At 42.0% G+C, this 21,931-nt stretch overlaps 1 protein-coding gene across 1 annotated transcript in view; it reads right to left on the bottom strand.

Annotated features, from left to right (window-relative positions):
• The window catches only part of XYLB (xylulokinase), a gene marked incomplete at both ends in the record, with an annotated part of 81,325 nt that extends 72,741 nt beyond the window's left edge, over positions 1 to 8,584 (bottom strand). The window contains 7 exons of the mRNA XM_084226402.1: positions 127 to 192; positions 1,455 to 1,583; positions 2,684 to 2,770; positions 4,019 to 4,099; positions 5,326 to 5,395; positions 6,211 to 6,293; positions 8,540 to 8,584. Coding sequence (XP_084082528.1) covers positions 127 to 192; positions 1,455 to 1,583; positions 2,684 to 2,770; positions 4,019 to 4,099; positions 5,326 to 5,395; positions 6,211 to 6,293; positions 8,540 to 8,584 — 561 coding nt within the window. The remainder of the gene's footprint in view (positions 1 to 126; positions 193 to 1,454; positions 1,584 to 2,683; positions 2,771 to 4,018; positions 4,100 to 5,325; positions 5,396 to 6,210; positions 6,294 to 8,539) is intronic.
• Positions 8,585 to 21,931: the final 13,347 nt, after the last annotated feature.

Raw genomic sequence — 21,931 nt, 5'->3', positions numbered from 1 at the left:
CCTTAAATTCAAACACAAGAATCAGAATAATATTTAGCAAAAAGGTCTGTAAAAACATCTGCACAAAATTAATTTTAAAAGATTTTCACCCATGTTTTCCAATAAGGGAATTGAAGTTAAGCCAACCTCAGTTTGCTTGTAGACCTCAGGATTCTGGCTGTAAATCTTTGCTATCTGGTTTCCTGTAAAACGCTGAGAAAGAAATGCAAATGCTTAGAAACACAAACCCTAAATGGAGTCAATAATCATTAACTCTGTGTAATGAGTTCAGAACATTGCACTTTGGATATTTAATTTGCCTGATGCATGATGAAAGTCAGTGCACAGCAGGCAATCTGCACTAAACAGGGTATAACACATAGTCTCATTATGAGAATTTTGTTCACCTTTTGAAAAAAAAGGCATGTGGAAAAGCATTACTATCCATAATTTACATTTCAGAAATGACAGTTCAATGGAATGAATCACACTTATTCTGTGCACAGGAACCAGCACAATTCAAATGCTGCCTTCAAATCCTTGAAAAGGTTTAAGCTACACAATCCGTGTACCTGCCTGTGAGGCAGGTGAATTGAAATTAAAAAAGGAAGTTTCATACTCAAAGCAGAAACTCCAGCACAGGCTAAAAACAGCTGTAAGAATATTTATTTTTCATCCATGTGTTATGTCAGATAATCAAAAAAACTTAACACTGAAACCTTAACATTTAACAAGTGAAAAAAAAACTGTTAGTGGTATGCAAAGCCTGATTTCAACATCAGCCATAAACCTTGCATGATGATCCTGAAACAGAAACATCAGTTTGGGAGGTTAAAGCCTTATTCTGATTAATCAAGAGTAGCCAGGGGCTGAGGTGCCTGCAGGGCAGCCCTGCTCCCACTCCAGAACTCCTTGTCACAGTCACAAGGAGGGAAGCCTCAGGAAGAGGAGGCAAGAGACAGCATATCTCTGACAGTGTCCCAAGCCTCTGAAACACTTCTCTTAGGTCAACAGCTGCTTGTTAGCCTCCAGGAAATATTAAAAGGCCAATCTCTTAATGGCAGAAGTAACCTAGAGCATGATTCCCAAAAAGGTGGATGGATTTACCCTGAACAAACGTGTAAGACAAACTGGGTTTCCAGTCCAGTAGAAATGTGGCCACACAAGATGCTCCCAGGGGACAAGCAGGCCCTGAGACTTTCAGCATGGCCACCCAACACTGCATTTGGGAACCACTGGCCAAATGCTGTGGCTGCCTCCTGCAGCAAAATTCCCAGTGTTTTGTTTATTTCACCGTGAAATTTCTGTATCTCCCTTTGTGAGACTAATGCAAAGCACAGCACGGTTGGAGTTTCTTCAAAAGCTCTGTCTTTCCTAGATAATTGCTGGTGGTTACCTGCTGCAGCTCCCTGGGGTGACAGAACAGCTCCCAGCAGAATCCTGTGCTGGAAACATTCCCCCCATCCATTCCTTACCTCATAGGCTCTGGAGCCAGTGATGCTGGCCAGGTGCTGAGCTCCCCCCAGGGCTTTCTCCAGGGCTCTGCACTGGGAGGCTGTGCTGGAATCCATCCAGATGGGACTGTCACTGACTGAAAAACAGCCCTGGAATCAAGAACACCCTCTGTTAGCAGGTCTGGTCTCTGAGAAGTTCCTGCTAGAGTAATGAAATACAGCAGCCATATGTATCAGCTCACAGCTCAGCTCTCTGACGTGCCTTCTGCCCTTCTCTCAGCAATTACAGAATGCAGATATTGGGTACAATGTTGGCCAGGGATGAAAAGTTCAACCCAAACTTTGCATCAGAGGGAAGCAACGTTCTTTTTCTGCTGTCACTTCACAGACCCTGGTAGCCAAAACCCCAGCCCGTTTTAGAACCCTTCCACAAACCATCAGATTATCTTCCCACAGCTCTACTAACACATTTCTCCTTAATGCATGGCATAACCACCTGGAAATACAACTGTGGCTTAATACACCATTTATTCCAGAATTTTAATGCCATTTCCATGAGTTTTGCACAGATGAGACAGTAACAAAACTAATGATTTAGCACATTTAATACAAAAGTCACCCTTTCAACAAATATCTGTCCTTTCTGACACTGAAGTAAGGGAAGAAGGGTCTTCCAAAGGAAAGCTGAGTCCTCCCAATTTTTCTTTTTAAATAAATGCTTTTCACGTCCGTGTTCAAAGCTCACCAATCACACACATACAAAATGTTGAGGTTCAGCAAGGTACTTGGTCAGGATTTTGAGTCCACACAACATTACACTTCTATCCTTTCAGAGGCAAGTGTAAACTGGTCTTTTTAAATAGATGTACTTTCTTATGAAATCACTTGCACATCCTGCAAGGAAACTCAGGTACAGTGGTCCTTTCCACCACTTTTTTTTTGTTAATATAAATATATTTTGAAAAATATATTTACAGATTGGTTACAAAAATATTACATTTTCTAGAAGAACGAAGAAGCTGCTACTCTGACCTAGAAAGATTCTGGGACACCTGTAAGCTTTTTAAGCAAAACATACTCTAATTTAGGAAAAAATGAAGTGTCCAAAGTCCTACAATTGAAGAAATAACTACCACATTTCATCTGCTGCAGGGGCTTGCAGCCCAGCCAAACAAGAGGAAGAAAAGCAATGTGTAAGGATCAGAAAAAGGACAATGCAGCCCTCCCTTCAGAGCTTTTGTGCACCTCACCTTTAGTGATTGATGTAAAGGCAGTTCAGATGATGCATTCTTTAAAATCTGGATGCTTCCTTTTTTCCAGTACACACTCCCATGTTGCTGTAGGAAATACAGAAACAGGGGTTGGAGATGCCTTCCCAAGCTTCAAAGTTCATATTCTGATCTTACATTCTAAGAAACAAAAGAGCTCTCTCCAAAGCAGGGCCAAAAAATGGCCCACTTCAAATCAAGGGTCTCACAAAAAAATCTCTTAAGACTGAGCAAAACAGACACTAAATCACAATACTATTCTGAATTGTGGAATTTTCTAGTGGGGACAATTATTGCACTGCTAATGGCATTAGATACTCATTTGAGGGCTCTTTGAGCTGGAGCCAGGGCTCCACAGTCAAGATTTAGTTCTGTGCTATTTCAGTACAGCCCCCTGATCCATCAGTTACCAGCCTGTGCCCCTTGCTGGAGGGAGAAAAAAAATAAAGGGAGTATGGGCAGTCTGGAAATCATCCCCTTTTTTCACTTGAGTAAGGTGGGGTTACTTGGCAGTCCCCAACTTGTGCTCCACTGAAGAATTTATAGCAAAGCCTTGATACCAGCTCTGATTTTCAGACACTTTGCTCAGACTTTCAACTGCAATCAATGAAACATGGAGATAAAAGCAAGGGGTTTGATTAATTAGTCCCAGATACATCAAGATGAATAACCTAAACCTCACATGTCAGAATTAGCTGTTGCTTTGGTGCTGTCCTCACCCTGAATATCATCTGTGAAAGTTATAAAAGCCTCTGTTGATTCATTGGAGTACTAGGAGGAGACTGGCTAACTGACTGAATGTCAGGGTGGGTTTTATAAATTTAAAAAAAAAAAAAAAAGGCATTATGCTCTACAGGCTAAATCATGGAATCGTTTTTCACCATTTCTGCATCATTTGGGTTTTGTTGTTTCTGTGCAGATCCCTGCCTTAGCCAACAAAAAACTGCTCAGTGGGATGTTGTTATGCTTTTAGCAAACTGTGCTCTTTGCTGGTTTTCCTACCCCATTTTCCACCTGGATCTGCTGAAATTCAAAATGACCAAAGGATTAAAACACCATGAAGCCAAGCAGTTCTGCACTATGCTGATCTAAACAATTGCACTGTAAACCTCATCCTCCACTCCCACCATCTTCCAGTGATTGCTCTGTGTGCTTCAGGTGTCCAGTTCCCCTGAGGAATGTCTGTGGATGCTTATGTAGAAGCTTAGATCTTATTTTATGCCATTACAGTCTTCTGCCATACAACTGTTTAAATTTATCACTCAACCTCATACTCAAAGAAATGCAGTAAAACTGAACTTTTCTGTATAAACTAACCTGGCCAGCACCAGACATAGCTCTGACTTGAGAGAAGTTAAAGCCTGAAGACTTCATCTTTTCCAAGATCATATCCAGAGCCTACAACAACAAACAGAATCAAGAACGACAGTAACGAGCTATCAAATTATGCACACTCACAATCTGGAATTAAACAGTAAATTCATGTCATCACTGATAAGAGTTCATTGGCAGATAATGAAAAATTAGTTAATGACTATGGACTTTTCAAAAATCTGCATAAATTAATTTATTAAGTGAGAGACTATAAAAGAAAAGTTGAATCACACAAGGGAAAAATAAGATCTTTAAAGAAACTAAATCACAAAGATCTGTTCTTTGAATCCTACATAAGAGGGAAAAATTAAAGAACTCCACTTCATTAAAAAGCATTTTAAGAGTGCTAGACACAAAGCAAGATTATATTTTCTGTTCTTACTTTTGAAAATCTATGAAATCTTAATAGGGTACACCCTGTACCCCATCCTACAAGACATTAGGTAACCTCACTACCAGGGCCTCCAGAGTCAACAAATTCACAGATTCCTTCTTTTCTAAGAGAAAGATAATTCAAGTGATTTTAGCACTTCAAGCACCTAGGTAAATTTGATTCTTGACATATTTTCCTGAAGTTTTACGTCAAAAATTAATCTATCTTTAAATAGTTTAATTTAGATCAGCATTTCCCAGACTCCCTTGACAAATGGACCACTGCAAGACTTCCAAAGAAGCATCATATATACCTATATCATTATATTATTAATTTAATAATCAGTGTCTCTTCATTATGGTTCAAAAAACCAGCTGCAAGCAAATTTATCAAACCTTTGTCAGCTACTGTGGATCACCACCTGGGTGTTCTGTGACCTAATATTTTGACTATTCAAATCCCTCTAGTGAAACAAATTTACAGAGTACCACGGAAGTGTCACAGTTGAGATGGCTACAAAAACACAGATTCAAGCAAGGCAAAGTGACGGTTGTCCCATTTGTGTATGAGGGGGAAAAAAAGAGCCTTTTTTTCAAATGAAGAAAAATCAGGAAGGAATTTCTCACGCATAGAATACTGTAATAGTAGAGAGTGAAGAAACAAACAAAAAACCCCATCAAAATGTTAGCAATTTCTGCTATGTTTGTTGATAGCATTACTATTTGCATACCAAAGACATAGAACAACACTTCAAAGAAACAGAATGTAAGCAAAAGGAGTATTTTGATTTGAGTGATGGGTTCCACTACTGCTCACAATAAGCTTTCATTTCTGTAACAGCAAGAAAAAAGTTGATCCATATAAAGTTTGCTCATACCTTGACCCACATAAGCACTGGTGAAGTGACTGTCAGTCTGTCACTGTGAATGTAGACTCCACCTTGAGTCCTACAGAAAAACAGAATTTTCTCTTGGTAAATTCAGCAATATTTTTTTCCCTGCCAAGTAGAGTTCTTCAAGTTTATAATGACCAAAGAGAATTTGCAATGCTTTTATGTTAAGAGCAAAGATCAGTGTTTGAAACATGGAAAAGTAAAATCCAGCTCCTAGGAGGTAACATGTTTGACATAATCACAAAATAAGTGATTTTCAAGGAAAGGCCCTGATCCTAAAGATCTGTGATAGAATCCATTGCTGATATTGCTCATTGGCTGCATGTGATTCATAATTATTTCTGTCACAATTAGTGACTTGAACCTCAAAGATGAAGTTCAATTCTGCTGTTAAACCATCAAGTAAATAAGTGTGTTTTATTGAAACTTGTGACTAGAGGATAATATTTGTCAATTCTAGTCTATCATTTAAGTAAGCAAAAACTGTCATTCTTCATCTTAACAACTGAATTTATCTCCAAATACCTTTTAGATGTTCCCCTCATGCAATTTACATGCTCTTCTGAGAGCATCCCACCCAGCCATGTCAAGTCTGAAGTTCCAAAAGAAAAAGAATAGTTTATTTATATATAATATTTTGGAGTATATTTTCTTAATTTGTCCCCTGTTGAGAGCTCTTGTTACATTTACATTCAAGGAAGGCAAGAGCATATACTGCCCTTGCAGAGTGGGAAACATGAGCATGGCATGACTTTTCCTGTGCCTCCATAAATATCAGTGAGACCAAATAGGGCAACAGTCCCCTCATCCCAATCTCCAAAGCTTTAAATTACATTATCCAAGTAAAATACAAAATATAAAAAGCCTTACTTAAATTCCGGAAGGTCCTTATCAAAATGAACATTATCCTCATAAATGACCCTCAGCTGTTCATCAATAGCAATGACTTTCAACTAGAAGATATAAAACAGGAAGTTAACAAAATCTAGCAATAATTGAATAGCACTGATGACTCATTTATAATAATTTAATTCCCACAGACGAAATTAAAAATAAAAAAAAAATCACCCCAATCCATACAACTCACTGAAAGTAGGGCATAATTTTACATTAAACAAGTTATTATGTGAATTTCCAGAATGTTACCTATTCAGGAACATGTGGGTTTGTTTGTTTGTATTTTCTTTGTCCTGTAATGCACAAGACCAGGCTACAGGCATGTGCTAAAAACAGCAAACATGTTACCAGGCTCATAGCTTGCATCACAGTAGCCAGCTTTTCCAGTTCCTCCAAAGAATACAGTATCTTAGATTAAAGATGTCATACACCTTCTTTTTTTGTCACCTCCTCTTTTTTGCCTCATTTTACCGAGGAACCTCACAGACCCTTTAGGCTACCTTGAACACCTGTCCTGCTCCCCAGATGGTGAACAAATCAAACTCTGCCCATTTGGAAAAGCTCAGAGGGCATTATATAAGTGTATTTTGAGCTACTGCAACAGAAAGCAACATTCCCAACTCCACAAAGCTGAGTCTTCTTGTAAGCACGAATTAGAAGGGTACCACAACCTTTCCTCATCTATCTTCACTTAAGTTCACCTAGTTCTGAAGAAAGACAGTAAGAGCTGAAAAGAAAAGCAAGAAGGAAGCTCACATTCTGTGCCTATTTCAACCAGAGTGAGAGTGCAAACTGCTGCTAAAGGAGCTGATTTTAGAAAAAAAATCTACAGACTGTCATCTCAAGGAGCTGCATTCAAATAACAAGGCCATCCCCATTTTTACCACAGTAGTGTAGAGCCATTATCTATGCCCTGGCACAACTCATTACCAACCTGCACTAGCTTAAAAATGGCTCTGACCCACTGCAGCTTAATTGGCTCTCTGCTTGCAGCATGTCCCCATAAAAACACTTGATCAACCTAACCTGGATGTGTCTTTTCAAGCTCCCAAACTTCAGCACAGCCATAATGGTGATTTATGCTCGAACACCTATTTTTAACATGTTCAGGTCTCTGCACAACTTGGGCAGAGTTTCTATTTGCAGTGCAGCAATACCCGGCTGTGCCTACAAATCAGAATTTCAAGCAGAAACCTGAGCATCCAGGTTCAGAGTCTTGATTCACACGAGGACACTGGGAAGCCAGGTTTGGGTGCAAATCCTACAGCAGCAGGCAGAGGGGTCTATATGCAGCCTGCATATAAAGAAGGACCACAGCACTCCTCCAGGATTTAACCCATCCCTAGCAGGATGGGGAAGCAGGACACATTTGGATATACAACCCACTGCTTCAGACAGGGCAAACAGAAAGGGATGAAGGGGATATGAGAACAACCAGGTACATGCACTGTGTGCAGGCCATGGACATCTTAAAACAAACAAATGACTCAGAGGAGTTACGGCCATAAGCTAAAACACAGGAAGTTACGCTTCAAAATGAAGAAGAACTTTGTTACATTGACTGTGGCAGAGCACTGGAACAGGATGCTCAGGAAGGACATGGAGTATCCCTCTCTGGAGACATTCCAAACCCACCTGGACATATTCCTGTGTCCAGGTGACCCTGCCTTGGCAGGAGGCTTGACTGGATGATCTCCAGAGGTCCTTTCCACAGACTCACAGAATCGGTCAGGTTGGAGGGACCATAGTGGATCATCCGGTCCAGCCTCCCTGCTCTAGGAGGTTCGTCCCTAAGCACCTGGCACATGATTCTGTATAGACACCCCTTGACTATCTACAGTGACGGAGACTCCACCACCCCTCTGGGCAATCCAGCCCTAAGGATTGTGTGATTCCGTGAATAATTTGGCACCAGCCGCGTCGGGCTGCAGAGGCTGCGAGCTCCGGGCAGGGAGCACCGCCCCGCTCCCCGCGGCCGGGCCCCGGGACCGCGAGCAGCCCCGCCCGGCAAACCAAACCCGCCGGGGGAAGGAGGAGAGCGGGGACGGAAGGCGCGGGGAGGGGACGGAAGCGGCGAGAGAAGGAAGGCCTGGCCCCGATCTGGCTCGGCGGCCGCGGCGGGGAGCACCGTCCTCATCCCCCGCATCCCTCCGGGGCAGCCCCCGCTGCCCGCAGCCCCGGCCCGCGCTCGGAGCCGTCCCGGGCAGCGCAGCCCCGCAGCGGGCAGGGCAGGGCAGCCCCGGCCCCGCCGCCGGCCGAGGGAGGGGAGAGCAGGGGAGGGGCGGGGGAGGTGGCGCGGTACCTGCTGCGTGCTGAAATCCCAGCCCAGGTAGCAGGGAGCGGCCATGGCACGGCTCGGCACGGCCCTGGCCCTCAGCCGGGAGCCGGGGCAGGGAGCGGGAAGGGGGCGGCTCCGCTGGCCCGGCCTCCCCGGGCAGGAGCCGCCGGCCCGGCCCCGCGGAGCGGCGGCACCGCGGTTAATGAGTGCTCAGGGGGCAGGGAGCGGGGCGAGCGCTCCATCCCTCGCACGGAGCGGCCGGGCAGAGCTCGGGGGGCGATGTGGTGATGGATCGAGGGGTGATGCTGCGGTGGGATTGTCCCGAACACTGCCCGTTCCCCGCTGCGCAGCCCCAATTCACACAGCGGGGGGAGGTGATGCTGTCCCTTCATTCCCCATTGAGCACAGCAGGGAGCGGGGCGGTAACCCACAAAAGGCTGGCGAGCAGGACATCAAAACTTTACACTGTTTATACATAATAACAAAGGCCTCCGCTTTTATTGGTTACAAATTATATTACATTTCCTGACATATGAGTCCGTTTTGAGTAGGCGGTCCGTGAATTGGTGGTCTAGATTACCTGCTGCTGTGATCACTTTTCCCGCAGTTACTGCTCAGTTCTGCTGAATTGACTCTTGGTGGCTCTTGTCCAGCCCGTTCATCTTGGGACTGTCTTCCCTTTTCCTTAAAACAACAGATTAACCAAGCATACAGAATTTACAATGCAGTTGCTTAATCCTAACTGTCCAGCTACAGGTAGTGGTCAGCAACTAAAAAAAAACACCTGCAAAATTTGACACAGACCCTTGTTCAAATCTTGAAGGGCTTGGGATCAGGATGATGGGATGGTGGGGTGATGTGATGGTGGGTCACACAGTGCCGGGGTGGTGCATGGGGCAGCTGAGCACAGATAACCAGCACCCACACCCAGGGATCCCCAGGGGCAGCACCCAGACCAGTGAGTGAGAGAACACCAGAGCTGCCATGCAGTAGCCACCCAGGGTCCAGAACCAAATCAAAATGAGAAACCTCAAGCCACAGTCCCAAGGAATTAATTAAATTTTAATATTGTGTTATTGCAATTACTACCCTACATCCCTGTTGTGGTATCACACTCTAATCAGCACAAACACACACAGCATTCCATTAAAAAATCCACTGTTGTTACTTTGGCTGAATTACTGGTTTCTAGTTTGCCTTTTTTCACTTGGGAGGGTCAGGAAGGTTTTAGGGTTTTGCATTATCTGCCTGTGACAAGCAAAGTGGTATTCCTTAATCAAAAGAAGACTCATCTAAAATACACTTCCATTCTGCAATCAAGGCAGGATCTCAGCAGAGCCTTAATGAAGTCAAATAGGTTTTGCATGCCCAGGATCTTAAACTATTTTTGCAGTACAAACACTTCATTTGAGACAGCTCAGTTGGTCAGAACATGGTACTGATAATAGCAAGGTTGTGGCTTTGATCCCTGTATGGCCATTCACTTTAGAGCTGGACTTGATGATCTATATGAGTCTCTTCCAAATCAGAATATTCTGTGATTCTAACTATAAAATATTACCAAATTTTGTCATAGACTGAGCATTTAAAAATATATCCAGTGATTTCTCAAAGCCTTAACACCCATATGTTTATACTTACAGTATTTCTAGTGATTGTTATAAAGAACAACCTTTAGAACAACAGCCACCAGGTAGTAGTGGAATTTGCCTGCCCCTGAAAAGCTCATGCTGGATGAACCTGTCCTGAACAAAGGTCTCACCTAACCAGAGGCTGTGAAGGAAATAATGTTTTTGAAATGTTACCAAGAACTGTTTCCTCGGTGTAATTTATACCAGAAAACAAAGGATCAAATAACACACAGAGGTTGGGGTTTTTATTAATGCAGAATGTGGCTGGTGAGCCAGAGAGGAGAGGTTTGCTCAACCCTTTCATTGGCTGCACAGTCCCTGTAAACAATGACAGATTCAAAGGCTGAGGCTTGAAGCATGAAAATTTTCAAAAGATTTGAAAAAACAACATGAAACTGAAGTCTGTAAGTCTGAATGTAAGAATGATGAATACTTCTGAAAAAGAAAAATGAGTGGATTTTAATTTTTTTAAGGAGGTATTGGCTAGTAGAAAGGGAACCAGAGTTTATAAATAAAAAAGCAATCTTGTGAGGATGTAAGAATCAGTTCTATTTTTCAGCAGTCAGGTCAGAATACTCTCAAAAAACAAGATATAAGTTGACTTAAACAGCACAGAAAAGCTGGGACTGTAATAACCTCCCTTGTATTATCAATCTCCTTAATTAGGAATAAGGGGCCAAGACAAATCAGGAGGAGAATCCACTGAAGAACAAAGTGGGACTGCTATTGTTGCTACTTTCACTGTCCATGTTTCTCAAAAGAAAGTAAGGAAATTTGTAGAATCAATGCCTCACCCAGTCATTCTGTTGCCCATCTTTTCATCAATGCAGTGTTGTCTCAAATTTATTGTTTGAATATGGAAAATGTGCATTGCTGCTGTTCTTTCTGGATTCAAATTCATGCTTACAGGTACTGCCATAGCATCCAAAAATGTCTCCTGAAAGCAAAGAAGGTTTAGCTGTGCATTTATCAGTGAAGTTGCATTCATGTACTGGTGAGGTTTTAGCACTGACAAATCCAGAATTTCCAGAGGGGATGGACAAAATGCCGTTTATAATTGAAATGTCACCACTGCAGATTAACTGCTCGAGGCAAAGCACAGATTAATCACTCAAGACACGTGGAGCAGAGTAAAGGGAAAAGCAAGTTTATTCCCCTTTTCCTATTAACTAGTTTCTGACCTGATGGAGAAGCAATACTTCCATGCTTTGCTAGGCCCCTGGCTGTTTAGATAAGTTACAACTAGCACACCAATTAAAGCTATTTTTTCTAACCCCACTGTCAGTTAACTGCAACTGCACATTTATATCAATTCATTGCAAAACACAAATTAACTGTATTCCACATTTCTACAGACTGAGATTTTTCACTTTTTATTCTCAATTCCAGTATCAAAACCCACCTCTGATCTCAGCTGCTCCCTGATATGAACTTAGATTTAACCGCCCTCTTCAGCTTTGCACAGGGAACTCCTTGGAAAACAGTGACAGCCTAAATTCCAGGCTTCATTATCATCACATCATCTGAGACATGCCAAGCTAGAGAGCACACAGACCAGACCTTTGCTCTAAATTAGGGTGACTGTATTGACAGCAGTCCAGCTAACCTGATTTATATCAGCTACATAATTTAATGGGATGTGGAAGGACTCACACCTACACAGGAAACCCATGGGCACCTACAAAGCTAACAATCCTCCTGCTCCCAGGAGTAGATTTTGGGCACCTAAGTAGTTATTTTAAGTAGCAGGCAGCCAAGTGTTTCTAAGCCCCAAGCAGGTATTCCACATTGCATAGGTGGGCCCAGCAGAAGCAATGGACAGGTAAGTCACTGCAAATAGAGATTTAAGTTACAAACATGCAATAAACCACAGCAGCCCGTGTCAGTACAAGCATTGTTAACTCTGCTGGCACAATTATCCTTTACCCAATAAGAAATCTTGTGGCTCTTTAATTAGCCACAGAAATACAAAGCATAGTAAGCTGGGTCAGATGCAAGCCAACCTTTTTGCCAAGAAACCTGAGTCACGTGCACTGCTGCTAATGAGGAAGGAGATGTTTACAATGTTAAACTCCAAGTAACACAACGGTAACACATTAACACATCACGTTTAAAAAAGAAATAGTCTCAGCCTGAGCACCGGACCTACCTGCTAGAACAACATCTGAACAATGACAATGCCCTAAAGGTCATTCCCTTTCTACTTGGCATTGCAAGTACTCTTATCACAAAATCTCCAGCAATGTTTAACCAAGTACTGAAAATATAAAATACTGCAGTACCATAAATTAAAAGCTGAAATTATGTTCTTTTTATTGAGATGGCATTGTAATACCAAAAGCGTTTTTCTTTACCTAAATATGTGCTTATCTGTTGAAGTTATTTTTGCACACAATCTTGTGGTAACCATTATGTTTGTCCACACCTCCAAAAGCAGTGGGAAATCTTCACTCTGTAAGAATAAGAATTCAATGTTTAAATGGATTGAGGTGGCTGGTTTTTTACTGACTGTGCCATGAACACGGGAGTGTGAGGAAGAACTTTGTTGCTGTGCTGGCTGCCCAGAGTGGTTGTGGAGTGGTGGAATCTCCCTCACTGGAGATATTCCAGGACCATCTGAACACTATTCTGTGCAATGTGCCCTAGGACAGCCCTTGACCAGGGGTGTTGGCCAGGATGACCCACTGTGGTCCCTTCCAACCTGACCCACTCTGTGATTCTATGAAGGCACAATCAAAGATCCAGCAAAATCCCTGTGAATGAGTTTCACAAGAGGAAGCCCAAAGCACAGTTGTTGCATAGAGACTAAAAATATAGATTATTTAAGTATAGTAATTACTCCACAACCTTACTGGCTGAGTTAATTTTTTGACATGTGCATATTCAACATGCCAGGTGTGGTACTGCATTAACCAGTTAAGGCCCTTTACAGAGAGCTCATCAGGAACTGATGCAGGATTCCATATAAAAGCATACACAAGCACACAAATAAAAGCATACAAGAAAAGAGTTTAAATGATGGCTCAATACACAATCTCTACTATACCATCAGCTTCATCGGTGTTGGTCAGTTTGCAGTTTTTATTTGATCATGTGCACAAAATCCTCCAATTTCACCTCTATTGAATTCAGCAGATGTTTTGACTTCAGTGGGTACTGAATCAGATGCTGTGGAATTGTATCTGGTTTTACATACTCTAGTTTATACACTCTAGTTTATATATTCTAGTTTTACAGATGTAATTTCCTTGACTCAATTAGGCTACCAGTGATTATGAAGTGCAGTACAAAGTCCTCATGAGATTTCTGCATGGAAGTGAAGGATGCTTCTGAATAACAAATTGTTTTTAGGATACTTTCCTCCTCTGCACAGACTTAAAGTCCACATTTATTCTCACAATAGTAACAGTACTTAACCATCCTCTTTGGAGGACTATCCTAACTACAGCCATTTGCAAGGCTTATTAAAGTTAACTTATGCACCCAGCTGAGTTTCTTGAAGATGAATACCAAAGTGGTTTGTCTTCTAGTGCTCAAAAGCAAATATATCAGAAGCAAGATGGTGTCATCCAGATAAAACTTTTCATTAACAACACATTAACCAGTTCTTTCATGCTGTACTTGATTCTTATCAAACCTCACTTACAGATAAGTACAACTTATTGATTAAAAGAAATCAAAGATGAACTCATTCCTACTCAAACAATGCCTGAATTGGACACTAATAAGGGACAAACCTTATTAGCTCTTTTCAGCAACATCCTGGAAGGACCAAAAATCTTGCAATCAAAATCCTGTACTTTTTAGGTAGGAAAAATCAAGGCAGATTTTTAGGTGGAAAAGTTACATAGCTTACATTATTTGTTTTAGACCCTGCTTGAAATTCCCACAGAATTCCTATATGCCTGTTATGTCTTCTGGGAGAACAAATATTCACAGGCTGTTGTCACCTCCCAGAACTGTAGCCTTCATAACTCCATGGATAGGAAACAGTCAGAAAAGTAGTTGGAATAGGAGAGAAGGAGGACAGGGGAACTGTGAGGGAAGATGTCTAAAGTTCATTTGTTTAAAATCTCTAACTGGTAAATATGTTCAGTTTCTTCTTAGACTTGCCTCTGCACATTGTCACTTCTGAAAGGGAATTTCAGAAGTTCTTGGTGGGCAAGGATAGCAGAGCTGTAAAATGAACAATTCCTGACCCTCAGTTTTGGAGGCTCTTTGTTTGCCCAGGAGAGATTCCAGTTCTATCAATGAGACAACCAACAGAGGGAGCAGCCTTCTAACAAAGCACATTGCAGCATTTTAGTTTACTTTTTGTAGCAACTAACACTCCAAAGGACTGTGATTTAATCCTCAGCAAGTCAAGACAGAAGAACAGAGGGTTTTAAATGCTGCTTATGTCAGGTACAAAAAGCACACACAGAACATCTGCTGCATTTAACTCCTCAAGAGTAGCACTGAATATGACATGTAACACAGTAGCTTCTGATTGACCATATTTAATATCCACAAAAAGGAAAAAAAAAACCCAAGGAATGTGGTTCTGCAAAGGAGACTGGATAGTACCCAGCTCCTGACACCTGCAAGGCCAGATGAGTGAGTACTAAATCATAGAATCACAGGATACCAGGCTGGAAGGGACCTCAAGGATCAGCTGGTCCAACCTTTCTTGGTAAAAGCACGTAAAGCACAAGATATTTGGTATGAAACCCTCAGGGCTAACTTGGTGTGCTTGACTTAAGCCTTTAGAGACACCCAGGTAGAGTGCAGGATCAGAGATATTTGGGATATGCCTCCCTACAAACACTACCTAATTATATTTACCCAAAGACACAAGGAATAAAATGGGTATTTAGAATCCTGTGAAGGATATGTGAAGAGGGACCACATGCAACCCAAGCTCACCAAAACCCAAGCTCACCAAACCTTCAGAGAGATGTGAAGGGCAGCTGGTCCCTTCCTTTGACATACTTGAACCCTCTAGGTCTGAAAGCACAGAAAAGATCAGATCAGAGGAAACATCTCAAGATCATTTTGAAAACTTCCATCATGGGATCCTTTACCCCATTAGCAAGGACACACAGAGAGCACCAGAAATAATCTTGCCCCATCAGAAAGTCCTGTGCTCTACTCACAACATACTGTAGCTGGGGCATGCTTTAAGGTTGTGCTTTCAAACAATAGAAATGTGTGTGCTCTTATCAAAAATCTCACTGAAAAGTAAATAATTCCTATTGATTCTACTAATACTGCCTGGAATCCAAATAATAGCAGCCACCTAGTTTCTATCCTTCTTTGTGTTATTACATTTTCTAACAATAAAATAGTCACTTTCTTACACTTCAAGACTGCACTTCAAAAAAAATTTAAAAAGCACTATAGAAAGCTAGAGAAAGGGGATTATCACAGTAACTTTGATTTTCCTTCTCAGTGCCAGTTAAAATCTACAGACATTTGTATTCTGTCTTTTTAACCTCCATGAACAGTGCTGAACATGTCTATAATTCAGCACATGAATATCATGAATAATATACCTCTAGTCTCAGGTGTGCAGTAAAACCCAGTGTTACAGGAAGTGCATTCAGTCAGTTAACCATTATGAGCATTTTTAATTATCTTTAAATCAACAATTATTCCTAAAAGGTCCTCCAAACAATTTTTAATACAAAACTAATTTACTACACACAAATTAATTAGTTTGAGATAAAATTAGTGGCATCTTTTTAAATGAGATTTCGCAACCAAGGTCGAGGGCAGTAAACATCTACTTCAGGTTCTAAAAGACACAGCTTTTGGACTATGAAGTATTCTCAAATTTTGTTTTGCCTCAAGGAAATGAAGAATTGGTTCCATTGTGATGGAAAAAAAGACTTAAGGGAAATAGGGCACTTCAGACTTCAGTGGATAATCAAGTGCAAACCACTCAGATGATGTTTTGATCAGGAATTTGCTCAATTAAAAAAGAACGAGTTTTGCCACAAACCTAATCATGGCAATAAATTTTCAGAACCTGTAGTGCTGTTCAGAGATACATGTGCCAGTGCTAGAAAATGGCTTGGCTGCTTATACTCCTCAGCAACCTAGAGCAACCCAAATGGAGATCTCTAAGGTGTCAGTCTTAGGAAACACAGTCATGCCACACCAATAGTGCCACCTGCTGCATACTGGAAAAGTGTACAGGGCTCTGGAGCTCCAGGTAATTCGATTTAAAGATTGATTGACTGATTTTAAAGAAATCACATGGTATGCATGCATGACAATAGGAATTTATTTTTATTTATTAGTAATACCTGAAAGGAAGTTGTTCCACTATGCTGTAAGAACAGAACCTGTGGGAAATCTGTTCTCAAGTTTATCCCAGTGGCATAACAAGGATTAGCTACATCAGCTCACTACACATCAAAGTCACAATTAACCTCATGTATTTTCTGATGTCATGGAGATTAGAGCTGCAATTTCTTTTATTAATCATATCCTGGTTGCAAATTATTCACAAAAAACACACAAATGTGTAGATAGATAGATAGATAGATGGATAGATAGATAGATAGATACTTTGTGTGTGTGTGTGCATGTACATATACAGACACAGAGACACTTCATGGCAAAGTGTACCTGCACAAACACACAAACCCATACACACCTCCAGAGTCTGATTCAATCACATCTCAAATCCTGTGAGCAGTTTTGGGCCTGCCATGACAAGAAAGACATTGCTGGAGCATGTCCAGAGAAGAGCAACTGAGCTAGGAATGGGCCTGAAGCACAAGTCAGATGAGGAGCGGCTGATGGAGCTGTGGGGGCTCAATCTGGAGAAAAGGAGGCTCAGGGGGGACCTTCTGACTCTCTACAGCTCCTGTCAGGAGGTCATAGTGAGGTGTGGGTCAGTCTCTTCTTCCAGGTAACAAGTGGCAGGATGAGAGGAAATGGCCTCACATTGCTCCAGGAGAGCTTCAGACTGGATTTTAGGATTTTTTTTTTCATGGAAAGGGTTATGCCTTTGGGGAATGGCACCTGAGAATATGGTTTAATGGTGAACATGGTGGTCCTGGGTCGACTTGCTGATCTTAAAGGTTTCTTTCAGCCTTAACAATTCTATGCAGACTCTGCTCACAAGTTTTCCCTGAGAAGCAAACAAACTGCAATGTATATAGGACTGGCTGAGCTAATCCTGTTTGCAGTTCCTCCTCTCTGCTGTACCACCTGGGCCCATTCCCTTTGTCTCACTGCCCATCTGGCTCCTTTACTTGCTTTGTGGCTCTGTTGCTTACACATGGAACTGCCTGGGAGGGGACTGACTTGTATAAACCCCTCATGTGACTACGTGTGATGATTTTTCTGTGATCCTGAGGGAATGGGACAGCACAAATAATTAATAATAATTTCTGATCAGATACAAACTCATTACATGTTAAATGTTCTTCTAATGAGAAGTGAAGCTCACATCTCTGAAGACAGAGCCTCTGTTTCAGGTTTAAGGATGTTATCCCAGTAATTCCTCCTGCCACACACAGGCAGGCTGCACAAGTCACTTTCACAGGAGGTCAGAGAGTCAAACAGTGTGACTGGAATTTTAAAAAGGTTGGGTAACTTTTATGACCATTAATAATGTTTGTATTGAATGCCAGCTCAAACTGTAATGAGATTAATTAAATCTCCTGTCCCAATGTATAAGCCAACTGCCTGAAGGTCCAGAGGCAGACTCCATGTGACAGCAACTCAGAACACTGGACAAACAAGGCAATTGAGGTGTTGCATGCTAGAGAGTACCAGGTGTTTGCCACTGCTGAAGGCAGAGTATCAAAGTAGATCTAACAAAGCCATGATGCATCAGAACAATTCTAACATGACACGTGCTTTTTCTGAGGTAGAGAAAAGCCAACTTCAAGAGTACCCAGAGTGTCTGACAGAGTATTGTTCTCTCCCTGGCTAAGGCAGGAAAGGACTGCAGCTGAGGTAGGTAACCCAGCTGTAAGACACAAGCATATTGAGAAGGCAGGAGTAATTATTAACGAGTCAGCTACAGCAGATTTACACATGTGAGCCTGCTGAGCTTTCCCAGAACTCTGTACTGCATATCTAGAGTCTTGCCACCTGCAGGCACAGAACCTCCAAGGAGATTCACAAGATCTGCAGGATTTCAGCCTGATTCAGTCAATCATTTATGTGCAACCCAAGGAACATGAAGGAACAAGTGAACTGTCTGAGCTCAGGCAGCTGGGAAGCTCCAGCGTGTTGAACAGTCTCAGCAAAGAGAACGGCTGCAACATTTCAAGCTCCTGCCAAAAGCCTCCTCTGGAATCACCCACTGCAGCGCTTTGGGCACATCAGCAGATTTCTGCTACAAAATGTGTGCCAGCCTGCAACAAACTGAACTTTTACCCTTTCCCAAATAGGAAAGGGCCCAGAATTTCTGAAGCTGCAATGAGGCTTGGGTTATATGTCTTAAGATATTCAGTAGCACCTAAAACTAAGTCAAAAACTTGACTAAAACTTACATGGGTCAACTTGCTGAGGGTTTACTTCTTTTACTAACTACAGAAGATCATGACTACATAATTTTTAATATCTTTATAACTTTTAAAATCAACAAATACAACCTCTGCTCATTTCTGTTGTTGTTTAATGGATCTTAGTAAATGGCATCTCTTTCTTATATATAAATTTTATAATAACATATTGTTGCTTCCCAACCATCTCCAGTATTTTGTTAGGAAACAAAACTTGGAATGTATTATCAGTTCCCTGATACCATGTAACAATACATCTTCCTTACCAGAGTGTAACCATTTCAAGGACACAGATGTAACTGCTGTAGCACAACTGACTTTTATAGAGAGGATTAACATCCTGCCTGGTGAAGAGAAGCCTGTGTGGAGACCTCATTGCAACCTTCCGGTATCTGAAGGAAGCCTACAGGGAAGCTGGAGAGGGACCCTTCATCAGGATTTGTAGTGACAGGACAAGGAGTCATGGGTACAGGTTGATAGAGGGGAAGTTTAAGCTGGATATTTGGAAGAAATTCTTTACTGTGAGGGTAGTGAGGTATTGGAACAGGTTGCCCAGGGAGGCTGTGGATTCCCCCACCCTAGCAGTGTTAAAGACCACGTTGGACAACTCCTTGAGCAACCTGATCTAGCGGGAAGAGTCCCAGCCCATGGCACGGGGAGTTGGGACAAGATGGGTCCCTTTCAACCCTTAACATTCCATGACTCTATAAAATTCTCTTGTGCCACAGTAGCACCACAAACCTGTGCAAGTTTCCATAAGTGAGTGGTTCTTACCAGTCTAACAGCTGTGGCTTATGTCCTTCTAGACACAAACTCCTCTCAGCCAGAAAAATACAACAACCCCTCACAAGGTATCTTGAAAAGAGATCAATGGATAAATAAAAGCCTATTGTCAAAGTGAGAGAAGTGTTATCCATTTCTAAGAAACTACCATTTTCTTTCACTCGAGGCAACTTCAAACCATTAATCTTCCCAAAAATTCCACTGACTTTAACTCAGTGGGTTAGAGCATGGTGCTAATAACACCAAGGTTGTGTGCTTGATCCCCATATGGACCATTCACTTCAGACTTATGATCCCTGTGGGTCCCTCACAACTCAGGATACTCTGTGATTCTGGGACTTCTGTTGTGCTTTATCATATGCAGGGCAACCCTAACATTTGGGAATGATTGGCATCTGACTCCATTGATTCAGAAGGCTGAACAACTGAATTATTAAAACTATACTACATTACATTAATACTATATTGAAACTATACTAACGAGATACTAAAGAATACTAAAAAGATACTAAAGAAAAACCTGTGACTGTCTCCAGACAGTCAGGACACAGCTTGGACCAAATAGGCCAATTAACATAAACAAGCATCACCAGAATCCAATTAAGAACTCACTCTCAGTAAACAATCTCCATAACACATTCCACATGCACAAAAACAACAGGAGCAGAGAATAGAGATAAGAATTGTTTTCTCTTCTTCTCTCTCTGCTTCTCCAAGAAAAATCTTGGGAGAGAGAATTATGTCTCTCTCTGTTCAGAGAATGTGAATGCCACAGTGCTTGATGGAGGATACAACATCTGGAGATGTCTGCACAGACCCATCTGAGCCTACAATTCCAGAGGAGACACATAGTTCTAAGTGTATTGCAGGACTTGAAGCCCACAAAACTGGAAAAACCCACTGCTGTTTCCTCCAGTCATACATCACATTGTCCATTGTGACAAGCACCCACTTAGCTCCCATGTCCCCAGGGCCCGAGTTCCATGGCAACCTCCTGCTGCTGCTGTGCCCACAGCTGCTCCGGAGCCTTGGCCTCAAGGCCAGCAGCTCCTGCCTTGCTCCCGGGAAGGAGCTTGGGGAGCAGCTGGCTGGGTTCCCCAGCACCTCCCAGAGGCTGTGCCAATCCCATGGGGGGCAGGTGGGTGCCCAGGGCTGCTGCAGGGTGATCCCAGCTCAGGGGAATGCATAGGATGCTGCTCTGGTGCTTCCACTCCCCCAGCCACGAGGGAGGTGTCAGAGCTGTGCCCAGCGCCTTCCCTCCTTGTCTTATTATTAGCCTGCATTTCTTAGCCAACCATTCTGACAATTCCCTGCCCTTTCCATCAACAGTTTGGCTTTCAAGGCTTGTTTCTCTACTTGGTTTATGTCACACAAAAGGTAAATTGTCGGTAGAGGATTACATTTTGGTTACAAAACTTCAGTCTTGCATTCAAAGTGGCTCTTAGGAAATACCCAACTGTTTACTTAAATTAGTTTTTAGATAGTCCTTTTAAACTCTTACCAAAAAGTTGTCACTGCATGAGAATGAGCAGATGCATAATTGTATTAAAATTACAGTTTAACTGCATATTTTTTTCACATACTACTGTCTTGGGCCCTTCATGGACCTATTTCAGGGATAAAAACTTGCAGTACACAGCCCAGGCAAAGTGTTATACTTTACCTGATATGATTAAAAGCCACACATTTTTCAAATTTTTGCCCCATTGTGAGATAATAAGGTTAAGATTAAGTTTTAAATGCATTTTTAAAGTTTGCTCGTGCATTTTAAAAGTTTTTTCAGCTCTCATTAACAAAATTATTATTTCTGTAGTTTATTTCATTTTAGAGAACAGCAGAAGTCCTGAATAATCAGAATAAGGCATTCCTATTTCCAGCCTCCCAATTCCAAGGGTTGTTGGCCCATATTTTTCTGACTCTCCACCCAGGCCTGAATACTTTTAACATATTATTTGAAAGGCAACAATAAGCACAAAAGTATGAGAGCTTGATAAATCCTCCCCTCCCACCCCACTGCCCCAAGAAGCATCAGCAAGAATGTAACTGAAAGTTAAGGAAGTGAGAGTGGGGGAGAAAGACACAAAATACACAGGAAAAAAGAAAAATATTTCCCAGGTGGAACTCCTGGCCTGGGGATGCCTCCACAACAGCATGCATTTAAGAATTAGCTTTGCTACATAAACCATTATTACCCAGCCTTTTCTGTGTTTGGCTGTGTTCAACAAGGGTTTGTACTTCACTGTTTTTTTTGGCAAAGGTTCATATGCTCACAACCTTAAGTAAACATTGAATCCAGCTATGCAGTCCTGATCCTGAACTCTTGTCTGCAGCAGCTCCGGGCACACGGCATGAAAAGGACCTGAGTGACATCCACAGCTCCAGTGCAGACCAGGCAGCTCCTGACACAAGGCACCGTGCTTGGAAGAAAGTCACTCCTTCATTTAGGAAGATTTCAGATGCTTCACACTTGATTTGCTTTTTTTTCTGCCAGC

The sequence above is a fragment of the Fringilla coelebs genome, assembly GCF_963513975.1.
Source record: "Fringilla coelebs genome assembly, chromosome: 1".
Lineage (NCBI taxonomy): Eukaryota > Metazoa > Chordata > Aves > Passeriformes > Fringillidae > Fringilla > Fringilla coelebs.
This window is presented reverse-complemented; position numbering and strand designations above follow the sequence as displayed.